Source organism: Felis catus, chromosome D3, assembly GCF_018350175.1.
Source record: "Felis catus isolate Fca126 chromosome D3, F.catus_Fca126_mat1.0, whole genome shotgun sequence".
Classification (NCBI taxonomy): Eukaryota; Metazoa; Chordata; class Mammalia; order Carnivora; family Felidae; genus Felis; species Felis catus.
Window position 1 is genome coordinate 37,278,313 of NC_058379.1, and position 12,973 is coordinate 37,291,285.

The following is a 12,973-nucleotide window of genomic DNA, read 5'->3' on the forward strand; positions in this document are numbered from 1 at the left end:
CCCATAGAAATGTAATGCAAGTCACATATATAACTTAGAATTTTCTAGTAGTTACACTAGAAAAGTAAACAGAAACTGCTGAAATTTATTTTACTAATACATCATTTTAAATATACAAAATATTAGAATCTAACATGTAATAGTAAAATATTACTAATGAGATGTTTTATATTCTTTCCTACTTACGTCTTCAAAATCTGGTGTGTATTTGGAACACATCTCCATTCAGACTAGTCACATTCCAAGTGTTCAACATGCCCATGTGGCCTGGCCAGTGGTCCTGTATTGGATGGCACATATAGAATGTTTTCATTCCCTGGAAAGGCCCCATGCCCCTTCCACCCAGTCTCCATACCCACCCCCATAGAGGCTCCATTGTTCTAGGTTTTCTCCCCTCTCACTTATTAGTGCTGCCGGTCCGATCATTTCATGTCAATGGAATTGTACAGTACGTATCTTTTGTGTCTGGCTTCTTTCACTCAGCATAATGTTTCTGAGATTCATTTATGTTGTTATCTGTACTCAGCAGCTGGTAGTTGTATGATTGGTCTGAGAGAAACTGCTAGACCCTTTCCAAAATGGCTGCCCTACTTTATATCAGCAAGTGTAAGAGTTCTGATTCTTCCACCCTCAAAGTGATCAATCTGTTTAATTTTAATCATTCTGGTGGGTATGTAGTGGTATCTCCTTGTGGTTTGTTTTGCATTTCCCTAGTGACACATGATGTTGAACGTGTTTATATCTGCTTATTAGCCATTTGTGTTATCTCCTTTCATGTAAGTATCTGTACAAGTCTTATGCCCTTTTCAAAAATGTGCTTGTTTTTCATTAGAGAATTCTTTATATATCCTGAATGTCAGTCTTTTGTCAAACATATACTTTACAAATATCTATTTTCCTAATCTGTGGTTTGCTTGATTTCTTAATGGTCCCCTTGGATAAGCAGCGGTTTTAAATTTTGTTGAAGTCTAATTTAGCAAATTTTGTTTTCTTTTAAAAGTGTTGCTTTCTGTTCCTAAGAAAGCTTTGCCAATTCCCAAGTCACAAAGCTAGTCTCCTGTGTTTTCTTCTAAAGGCATCATTGTTTCAAGCATTATAATTAATACTCTGATCCACTTTGGATGAATTTGTGATATGTATATCTAGTTGCCCTAGCCCCTTCTGCAGAAAGTTTCCTTTCTCCATAGGGTCACTTTGGCAACTGTGCTGAAAATCAAATGATGATGTAAGTGAGCACCTCCTTCTGTGCTGTTTTGTTTCATTGATGTAGGTGTTGACCTTCATACTGTATCATATTATCTTAATAGCTGTAGCTTTATAGTAAGTCTTGAAATCCCTCATTCTAAATGTAATCCCTCATTCTCTTTCTGGGGTAAGATCACTTTAGATGTTCTAGATCCTTTGCATTTCCGTATAAATTTTATAATTAGTTTGCCAATTTCTACCTAAAAAGCCTACTGGTGTTATGATTGGGATTGCATTAAATCTACAGATCTATTTGTGGGGAACGGACATCTTGCCAATGTTCTTCCATCCATCTCTTCCCACGCAGAAACATGATCTGTCTATACATTTATTTAGCTATTCTTTAATTTCTACCAAAAGTATGTTTTAGTTTTTCCATAAACTTTTTTGATGCTATGGGAAATGGAAGTTAAAACCTTTATTTTCCAATTGTTTGCTAATATAAAAAATACAATTGATTTTGGAGCACCTGGGTGGTTCAGTCGGTTAAGTGTCCAACTCTTGATTTCGGCTCAGATCATGATCTCAGAGTTTGTGAGATCAAGCCCCACCTCGTGCTACACTGACAGCATGGGGCCTGTTTGGGATTCTCTGTCTCCCTCTCTCTCTGCCCCTCCCCTGCTTGCTCACATTCCCATGTGTGCGTGTGCTCTCTCTCTCTCAAATAAATTAAAAACCTTCAAAAAAAATACTATTGATTTTTACGTAATAGCCTTATATGCCATGACCGTGCTTAATTATCTTACTAGTTCTAATAGTTGGAGATATTCAGCCTTTTCCATATAAATACTCATATCATTTCCAAATAGAGACTGTTTTCTTTTTAATCTTTTGCCTTTCTTTCTTGCCTTTAGCACAAGATATACTGTAAAATGTTGAATTTACAAAAAAATATCATGAATTAGTACTGAATTTTGTCAAATGTCTTTTCTGTATCCATTGAAAAAGTTTTTGTTTTTTTTTTTTGTTGTTGTTGTTGTTTTTTAAAGACACATTAAAAACAACATCATAACTATCCATTACTATAGTGCCACATGGGTTTTGCACAAGGCCACCATCCAGCAAATGAGTGACAGAGTGGGCTCACACATGTGCCTGCTGACTTGAAAGCCCTGTTGTTTTTTTTTGTTTGTTTGTTTGTTTTTGAGAGAGAGAGAGAGAGAGAGAGAGAGAGCGCAACCTCGAGAGTAGGAGAGGGGAAGAGGGAGAGAGAGACAGAATCTTAAGCAGGTTCCATACCACCACAGAGCCCATCACGGGGCTCGAACTCATGACCGTGAGATCATGATCTGAGGTGAAATCAAGAGTCGGATGCTTAACCAGCTGAGCTACCCAGGCCCCTCAAAAGCCCCCATTCTTTCACCAGGCACATGGTGCCCTTAGACTGGTGGAACATAAGAATTCTTGGGACAACATTTTTCTTTTTTTCTCTTTATTTTTATGGATAAATGCAACATACATATTATATTTAACAATGGAAGCCAAGACAAAAGAATTAATATTAACTTTTGCAACGGGAGACAACATAAAACATTGGCATTTCTTGTGACATTAAATCATTTTTTAATCAGATCACAGAGTTTTAGAAAACTGTTGAAAAATGGCTGAAAGATTTGTTTTTAAATTAAGGTTATGTGTGTGTGTGAAACCATTTAAAATGTTTGAAAGAAACATTTTAATCCATGTCACACTATTTTTTATTAAGTGACATATTTATGGAAAATAGCTGAAAATGCCTGTCAGAAACTAGGAACTATTTAATCCCATAATATATATTCTTTTCAGGCATGTTAAACATTTGTGAAAAACAGTTGAAATATGCTTATAGAAAGAAGGGAATTTCAATCTCATGTTGCTTTTCTGTCAAGTGCAATATGGGGAGAGCAGTTGAAAAATGCCGGAAAGCAGAGATGACTCTTAATTCCCACACTTGAAAACCTGCACTGCAACGTGGTGAAACACACAAGACAATGACTAAGGGACACGAATTCTCTCAGAGTATACCACAGGTCACAGTTACAGAGTATTTTTGGCTTCAAAGCTTTTGCTAAAAATATTTTACATCATTAAATGTGTATTATTAAATGCACATTGAAAGCTAACTGAAGTGACTTAAATAATAGTAAGACTCAGGGACAGTTTGTAACAAAAACTGTTAAAGTCCATTAATTTTTTTCCCAAGAAAGGCAAGTGAGGTAGTTTATACTGTATACCCATTGTAATGAAATTAACATTCCAGTTTATTTGAAGGTCACTGAATCCAAGAATCATATCCTCCAAGAGCTGCTAAACAAAGGGATCCTCTTCCACAGAATGCAGAAAACAATGAGCCAGCTCTAGGTTTATTTTCTGGGTAAGTGTCACTAAAATGTTAACTTCCTCTAATACTTTCCTGGATATCATTTTCCTAAGTGGGAAGCTAGTGAGAACTGAATCTAGAAGCCCGGGATCTGAGTCTTCTCTTGTTTGCAAACATACTACTCAATTTTACTGACTACTATAACTATTTTAAAACAACCCTTGAAAAAGCAAAAATAGTTTCAGTAATTATTTGACAGACATTTTTGAATTGTAATTGTAGAGGTTTGTTTATTCTTTAAGAATAAATTGAGTAAAAAGAACCTCTACTCATACAAAATTAGTCTGTATGTCTACTGGAAGTTCTCCTCAAATCAGTCAGTTATCCTAGGACAAAGTACAAAAGTTGTATCCAAAGATAGTGGTATTGACATGGCCTTCCATATCACATAGCTATTTGAAAGTTGTCACACATCCTTAAATACATTCAGGTGATTCATTTAAAGCTATTTACTCAGCTGAATCTTTGACATCTGACACCACACAAAGGGGGGTAAGAAACTCAGAAACTTACTGTTTTTTCACCTGTCATCTGTTACCCACTTATTTCAACATGGTAAGTGGAGTAAATCTCAAAACGTTTAGAACTTATGTATAGGTTCTAATGTGTTTTCAATTCAAAGATAGGAAAATTCTCAAAAAATTAAATGAATATGATCCGTAAATCTTCTATGTAAACACGGCAGAATTTAATGATTCTGAAATATAGGAAACAATAAGAAAAACCAGTCCCTGTTTTCACATGTACACGGAAGTATAAGATAGCTAATTTGAAGATTATCTTCCATGTGTGTGGGCATAAATTACCGCCATCTTATGTCCTGGAAGTTAGCAACTGCATAAAGTAAAATGTTTACTCCTGTAGTCTGAATTATAAAATGATAAGAGCATTTTTTTGGACTCTTGAAATTCATTATGTAAACTTGCACGCCACTGATTAGCCAACCATGGAAAACTGATGAAATGTAGGAATAAATAAAAACTGATAAAACGCATTTATCTCAAAATGGGTTTTCAGGCACAGGAAATAAAAATTCTCAAACAAATAAAATGAATGGATATTTGAGTTTTTTATAAAAATATAACAAAATATTAGTGGCCAGAAACACAATTATCTACATGGTGAATACAAACAATGTTTTAAGAGATATCAAGGCATAATGCAGCATATAAAAGATTTCTTCTATACATGGGCTTCAGTTATCATCACATTACGTTTTGAGAATTGGTAAGTAGATGAAATGTCTTCTGTATCTGTGAGCAACTTTATTGTTTGAACTGCAAAAGAGAGTCATCTGGGCATTAAATCTCATTAAAATTGATACAAATTCATCAAAATCTCAATCTGTGGATTCTAATCCAAAGCATGCATGTGGGATAAATGAGATTTCTGTCCCCAATTCTACTGACCCTAGAAGAACTGTATCTGCAGTCTCAAGATGAAAGGCAGAGCCGTCTGACCCCTTGGCACATTTCAGATTTGCTCTCCATTAGCTCGTGGAGAACTGTATGTTCTCACCAAGTGCGGGTCTAGAAAATGCCTCCACAGGATCTTCACAGTGAGACAGTTTCCAGCTCACCAAAACTGCATCTGATTTTAAAGCCTGAGGCTAGTCCACAGTGCTTGGCCATGTCTATGGTTGATGAACAGAAACAAAATATGCTTTTACAGCATATAAAATCTGGATATGACACTATTTTTCAGTATTCTTGGATAAAGAACAGTTGGATAAAGGCAGTTCTATATTTTTAAATTGGGGTGGCAGAAGTGACTATCTACAGTTGTGAAATATAAAAAATGATATGTTTGATCAGGAAAGGAAATCTGTGTCTGGCACAGAGAAAGCTATTCGTTGAGCACCAGAATCATGAGGAGAAAATAGTGGTTCTGTGACTATTAACCACGCAGAAGGTCACGAAAGAATAAGGACACCCTCTTTCAGACTAACCTTTGCTATACGGACCAGTGCTCATCAGAAAAGCTTTAAAATTATCAATTTTCAATAGTCCACGATAGAGAAATGGTCATTTGCACCAGAATGCTGATAGTCATAATACAGTACAACATACATAACAATACAGTGTTCCTTCAACAGGAGTTCGCCCTCCTCCAATTTGGGAGCAAGTCAGAGCATAAATATTGTATGCATAACTTTAGGAACCGATTCCCTTTGAAAAGTAGATCTGGATTATTTTACAGAGCCAAAATTATTGATATTTCTGGCATTCTTGTTCAAAAAGGTCCACCTATGTATATTAACACAGGTATGAAAACAATTCTCTTCTACCTCTTGTCTTTGGTAGCATTTGCTACATAAAGAAGTGTTTCTTATCTCTAGGTATAGGGCCAAATTCATTTCTGATATGAAACCAAAGTACTAGAAATGATTAGAGTTCCACATACTAGATTGGCCTTTCTTCTGGAAGGATCGCATCATCTTTCCTTCACTCTTATCAAGGAATCATAGGAGAAAGCCCCAGCTCAAACAGCCAACCAGTGCCTCCTCCATGGTTCATGTTGACAACGCTGGGAGACACCACTTGGGCTGAGAAACACCAAGAGAGTTATTGGAGCAAACATGTCAAAAGTAGTCTTGTTTTTTTCCCTACCACATGCAGAATCTTCTTGGCATGTGATACATGATAGCTGCCATCCTGGAGGGTGTTTCAAAAACTTGGTTGGGGTTTAATCACCCACTCTGCTTGAGGATTGACATGATATACGTCCAATATATAAGCATCTGGATCCAAGCAATGCTGCCCTAAAGGAAAGAGAAAATCAGAGGATGTTTTTGATGGTGCACACTTCTATGTGTGCATGTGCATGTGTGTGTTGGTAAGTTCGAATAAGGCTAATATCTCAGCCAAAAGTAAGTAGATACATATTAAAATTTCCTTAGCAAAGCTAGTCGGCCTACCTTCTTGCCTTCCTCTATCCCTTCTTTGTTTCTTTCTGACTGTGAAATACTTCACATAAATCCCATGCAAAATTGTGGAAAAACACAGACATACCAACTACAGGCAAACTGTTCCCTAGACTCACCACATCAAGTAGGAAAATCTGGAAAGAACTTGTTTAAGGTATAAACTGATCATTTATAAAATAATACACATCCTCAAATGGTTTTACAGATAGTAACTTGACCAGGACTAGAAAAGATTAAAATTACGTTCATTTTAGGAAAGGTCATTTTGTTTCTTTACTACGGATGCAACGCCCAAGGGCAGGAGATCTAGAAATGATAACAACAACAACGACAACAACAACAAATCATTCCATGAGGCAAATACATTTGGAAATCTTTATGTACAGTGTTTGAAATGTATACCAAATTCTCAAAACTACCAACATTTGATTGCTTGCTTCATTCACTCATTCATTTATCAAATTGTTCTTGAAAGTTACTATATTCCAGGTACTATTCCAGGGGCTAGGGCTACAGAAATGCATCAGATAATCAAAAACACTTGCCCTCGGGGCACTTACATTCTCAAAGTGGTAAAAGGCAACCAGCAAACTAGCAAGCATAATATAAAGTAAGTCTGGCGGTGATGAGAACATGAGAGAACAAAAAACCGGGAAGGCACACCTAGAGAGGGTGAAATCCCGGAAGGTCTCTTTGAGGTGACACAGAGGCCAACACCTCCAAGAGGTGAGGGAGGGAGAAATGAACACTCTAAAGGAGAGCATTCTGGGAAAAGAGCACATGCAAAGGCTCCATGGCAAATGTGCCTGGTGATGAGCTCTGCAAGGTTGGTGTTGAGTGGCAGTCTGGATAGAATATGAGAAGCATCTGCACGCTGGTGTATTTAAAGCGATGTGACGGATTGGGCTCACCAAGGAAGTAATATGTAGGGAAGAAGAGCTCTGAGGCCTGACCCCACAGCTTTCCACGTTGAAGGTTGAGAGGATGAGAAGTAGCGGGCAAAAGAGAGTCAGAAGGAGCCACCAGTGAAGTGGAATGAAACCCAGAAGCTTAGGTCGTCCTTGAAACCAGGTGAAGAAAGTGTGTTTTCAAAGGGAAAGATCAACTCAGCAGGCAGTTATCAAGACAGACGAAAGACTGGATTTCACAACATAAGAGTTCTCCGGTGGCCTCAACAAGAGAGCAATTTGGGTGAAGTGTTGCGGGGTAACGCTTGCCTGGAGTGGTTTCAAGAGAGAACGAGAGGGAGAAATTGGAGGACAGACAACAGCTTTAAGGAGTTTTTGCTGTAAAGTGGAACACTGAAATGGAAGTGGGCTGGAAGGGGGTCAAGAGAGATTTTTGGAAATTTCTCTTATCTTCACAAAACTGTTCATGCAGTTGGAAATAATGCAGCTGGGAGGGAAAAGTTGATGGTGCAGGAGAATGGGGGACTGGAGCAAGGCTCCGAGTGGCAGGCGGGGACATGAAGCGAGGTACACACAGAGGTGCTGGCCTTCAGTGGAAGCACCGGTCGTTCATCCAGGCTGTGCAGGGTGCAAGCAGAAGACATGGACGAAGGGGAAGGTAAGGACACAGATGAAAGCAGAGGATATTTCCCTTTGATTCCTTTTTGCTCCCTCTCAGGGAAACAAGAAGAATGAACCTGGGTTGAGGGTGAAACCAGGAAAGTTCAACAAAAAGGGTGTCACGATTTCAAAGTTCCATGATGTTTCTCTGTTTTGCAGGGATCTCTAGGAAGAGACTTGCCAACTCTGAGGCACATTGAAAAGACCCACAAGTCTACTTCATGTCAACTGGAATATTCACATGTAAAATTTGGGTATATTTTAGGAAATTCATACAACTGTTCTCACATGAGATTAAAAAATCAGAATCTTACTGATTTTGAATTTATAATCTAAGAAACTGGTAAAATGTGCTGTTACAATAACAGCATCATATTTCTTTTAGAGTAATCAGAGAATTTAGGAGTAAAGACCGTTAGAGAATGCTTACCTATATTTCCTCCAATTTCATATAACCGTTGGTTCTGAATCTTAATGCATTCTGACGAACCATAACTGAAAAAAAAAAGGCAATGTAATTTTAACCCTGTTCTATGATCTGAGGTAAATCTGTGGATTAAATAACCATGGCAACAAACAATTCCTTCTGCTTTGAGTGAAATACACCCACAAATCATTATTACAATTGAAGTTATGATAAAAACTTATTATTATTATTTTTTTTTACTTGTTTGACACAGACAAGCATTCAAGGCACAGAAAGGATGGGACTATCCCAAACCAAGACGGATGCTGCTGTCCCCTGCAGCAACCTGGAGCCCATTCTGTCCCCAACTGACAGCTTCATTTAAGAGAGTAAACTGTTAGAGACACGCCAAGGCTGGCTAAGGAGCAGCTGGATGTTTCATATTGCCTTGTCATGGGTCACATTACTCTCGGTTCGAAAGAAGTCAGGTTTCATTTCTCTTTTTGCCAGAAACTGAATGGGATTCTCTCCTCTGTCCATGCCATGTTTCTAAACTTGCCTAAAGCTTTTCAGACTGTCTAATGTTGACTTCATTGCATGTTTCTGCTCTCTGGTGAAAGCAAGTCAGAGAAAATAATTGCCCAGTTTAATTTCAGCATCCTGGAATACTGCAGTAGAAAAGTCTAGAAAGACCATTGCTGATCTCCACCTACATGAGGAATGACTTTCAGCTTGGTTTCTTCAAAAAGATTGCCTTCAGCTCTTTGTGAGGAAGAAAGATGTGTGGCCTATTTTATTGTTTACTTAAACATTTTGAGATAATTGTAGATTTGCATGTAGTTTTAAGAAATTATACAGGTAGGGGCGCCTGGGTGGTGCAGTCGGTTAAGCGTCCGACTTCAGCCAGGTCACGATCTCGCGGTCCGTGAGTTCGAGCCCCGCGTCAGGCTCTGGGCTGATGGCTCAGAGCCTGGAGCCTGTTTCCGACTCTGTGTCTCCCTCTCTCTCTGCCCCTCCCCCGTTCATGCTCTGTCTCTCTCTGTCCCAAAAATAAATAAAAACGTTGAAAAAAAAATTTTTTTAAATAAAAAAAAAAAAAAAGAAATTATACAGGTAGATCCTGTCTACCCTTTACCCAGTTTCCCCCAATAATAACATTTTGCAAAACTCTAGTTTGCTACCACAACCAGAATGTCAACATTGATTCAGTTAAGATACAGGATATTTCCATCATCACTAGATCTCCCGTTTACCTTTTACAGTCCCACTCACTACCCTCTCCATCATTACTATGCTCATCCCTTGTCCCTAGTAATGTCTACTCGATTCTACATTTTCTAGAAGCTTCTAATTTCAAAAATGTTACACAGAGTAAATGGAAACAGAGTACAGAGCTTTTTTTGTATTCGTTTTTCTTTTCTTTTTAAATATAATTTATTGTCAAGTTGGCTTACATTCTGTATGGGCTTTTTTTTTTTTTCTAATCAGCATAAATCACTGGAGACTCACCCAAGGTGTTGCATTTTATTGATGAGTAGCATGCCATGGTATGGATGTACCAGTTTGTTTTTTACCTGTTGAAGAACATCTGTTTTTTTTTCCCCCAGTTTTTTACTATTTTAAATAAAGTTGCTATAAGCATTTGTGTTCAGGTTTTTGTGTGAATATTATCTTCATTTCTTTGAGCTAAATTCTCAGGAGTGTGCAAGCTGGATCACACGGTAGTTGCATATTTAGTTTTATGAAAAACTGTCAAACTGTTTTACAGAGCAACTATAGCCTTTTACATTCTCACCACCAATGTAGGAGTGATCCGGTTTCTCTGTATCTTTGCCAGTATTTGATGTCATCGTTATTTTTTATTTTAGCCATTCTCAGATGGTTTAATGATAGTCCTTGCGGCTCTGCATTTCCCTAATGGCTACTGAACATGTTTTCATGTGCATATTTGTATCCATATATCCTCTTTAGTGAAATATCTGTTCACATCTTTTGCTCATTTTTAATTTGGATATTTTTATTGTTGAGTATTGAATGTTCTCTATATATTCTAGAAACTAGTCATTTGCTGGATATAAGGTCTGCATACATCCTTAGTTTGTCTTTTCAACCATTTCACTGAGTCTTTCAGTATATAAGTTTTCAGTTTTGAAAGATGTCCAATTTATGGATCATGCTTTTGATATCAACTTCAAGAACTCTTTACTAGCTCTACATCACAGAGGTTTTCTCCTGTTATTTTCTAAAAGTTTTACAGTTTTACATTCTAAATTTAAATATGCACTATGGGTTAATTTCTTTTCTTTCTTTTTTGTCTACAGATATTCAACTGCTAGAGCACCATTTATCATTTGTTGAAAAGGCTGTCCTTCAGCCATTGAATTGCTTTTGTACTTTTGTCAAAAATCAGTTATTAGAGGGACGCCTGGGTGGCGCAGTCGGTTAAGCGTCCGACTTCAGCCAGGTCACGATCTCGTGGTCCGTGAGTTCGAGCCCCGCGTCGGGCTCTGGGCTGATGGCTCAGAGCCTGGAGCCTGTTTCCGATTCTGTGTCTCCCTCTCTCTCTGCCCCTCCCCCGTTCATGCTCTGTCTCTCTCTGTCCCAAAAATAAATAAACGTTGAAAAAAAAATTAAAAAAAAATCAGTTATTAGAATAGTCACATTCATAGAGACAGAAAGTAGAAGAGCAGTTACCAGTGCTTGGGAGAGGGAGAAATGAAGAGCTATTGTTTAATGGGGACAGAGTCTGAGTGTGGGATGATAAAATCTTTCTGGAGATGGATGGTGGTAATGACTGTGTAACAATGTAAATGTACTTAATACCATTGGAATGTACACTTAAAATTATAAACTTTATGTTATGTGCATTTTTATTTCTTCCTTTAAAATCTGTATGCCTGCTTGCCCACCCACCCTTCCTTCATTCTTCCCTTCTCCCTTCCTTCCTCCTTCCCTCCCTGGCTTTCTCTCCTTCTCTCCCTGCTCTGCCCCTCTCCCCTTCCCACCCCTCCCTCCCTCCCTTCCTTACCTTCCTTTCTCTTTCCTTATATTGAGTGGCTTCATCCTCCAATAGTATGTTGAACACAAGTTACAAGTAGTGCTTTTTTTTTTTTTTTAAGTAATTTTCTTGATCTTGGAAGGAAAGCATTCAATCTTTCATCATTAAGTATGAGGTTCCTTATAGGTTTTTATAGATGGTAGTTATCAAATTGAGGAAGTTCTTCCCTTTTCCTAGTTCAGAGTTTTTATCATGAATGGGTATTGGATTTTGTCAAATGTTTTTTTCTGTATCAGTTAATATGATCTATGATTTTTCTCCAATCTGAGGATGGATTACATTACTTTCTGAATATTGACCTAAACTGAAACGAATCCCACTTGGTCATGGTGAGTAACTCCTTTCATATATGTTGGATTAGATTTGCTCATGGTTTGCTTAGGACTTTTATCTCTAAGTTCATGAGAGATATTGGTCTGCGGTGTTTGTTTGTTTATTGTCTTTGGTGTCAGGTCAACACTAGTTTCATAAAATGAGTTAGGTAGTGTCCCTTCTTCTCTTCTATTTTCTGAAAAAGAATGTGCTAAATTGCTATGAATTCTTTAAACATCTGCTAGAATTCTCCAGTGAAACCATCTGGGCTTGGAGATTTCTTTTTTGGGGAAACTTTTAAATTAAAAATTCAGGGGTGCTTGGGTGGCTCAGTCGGTTAAGTGTCTGACTTCAGCTCAGGTCATGATCTCACTGTTGGCAGGTTCAAGCCCTGTGTCAGGCTCTGCGCTGACAGCCTGGAGCCTGCTTCAGATCCTGTCCCCCTCTCTCTCTGCACCTCCCCCCTCACTGTCTCTCTCTCTTGAAAATAAATGTTAAAAAACAAATAAATAAATAAATAAATAAATTAAAAATTCAATTTCTTTAATGGCCTCAAAACTATTTCATCTTGGTTGTGTTTTGGTAATCTGTAGTCTTAGAAGAACTGGTCCATTTCTTTTAAGTTTTCAATTTTGAGCATATAGGTTGTTTATAGTATTTTCATATTATCCTTTTAAGGGAAATATTACATACAGTGATATTTTTTGCTTTAAAATTAGTGATTTTTTTTGCTTTTCATTTCTAGAAGTTTATCAATTTTATTGTTTCTTAAAAGAACCAGCTTTTTGTTTCACTGATTTCTATCATTTTCCTGTTTTCAATTTCACTGATTTCTGTTCTTCTATCACTTCCTTCATTTTGTGTTTATTTTGCTCTTATTTTTCTAGTTTCTTGAGGTAGAAACTTACTTGATTATTCTGAGATTTCACCCTCTTTTTTAATGCAAGCATTTACTGCTATACATTTTTCTCTCAGCATGGCTTTAGCTGCACTGTACAAAATTTGGTAAGCTGCAGTTTTATTTTCAATCTATGTACTTTAAAAAAATCTCCTTTAACACTTCCTCTTTGACCTGTGGAGCTTTTACAAGTGTGTGGTT

At 37.5% G+C, this 12,973-nt stretch overlaps 1 protein-coding gene across 24 annotated transcripts in view; it reads right to left on the reverse strand.

Annotated features, from left to right (window-relative positions):
* The window catches only part of ARHGAP28 (Rho GTPase activating protein 28), a 330,654-nt gene that overhangs the window by 99,372 nt on the left and 218,309 nt on the right, over positions 1 to 12,973 (reverse strand). For 23 of the 24 annotated variants that reach the window (XR_006587776.1, XR_006587777.1, XR_006587780.1 and 20 more), the window contains 3 exons: positions 8,529 to 8,593; positions 6,008 to 6,365; positions 187 to 280 (listed from right to left, as the gene is read on the reverse strand). Coding sequence is in view for 1 of the 24 variants with exons in the window: in XM_023241766.2 (XP_023097534.2) it covers positions 6,271 to 6,365; positions 8,529 to 8,593 (160 nt within the window). In the remaining 23 variants the exon portion in view is untranslated. Of the gene's footprint in view, positions 1 to 186; positions 281 to 4,654; positions 6,366 to 8,528; positions 8,594 to 12,973 lie in introns of those variants that run through there. The other variant, XM_023241766.2, reaches the window with a different exon arrangement.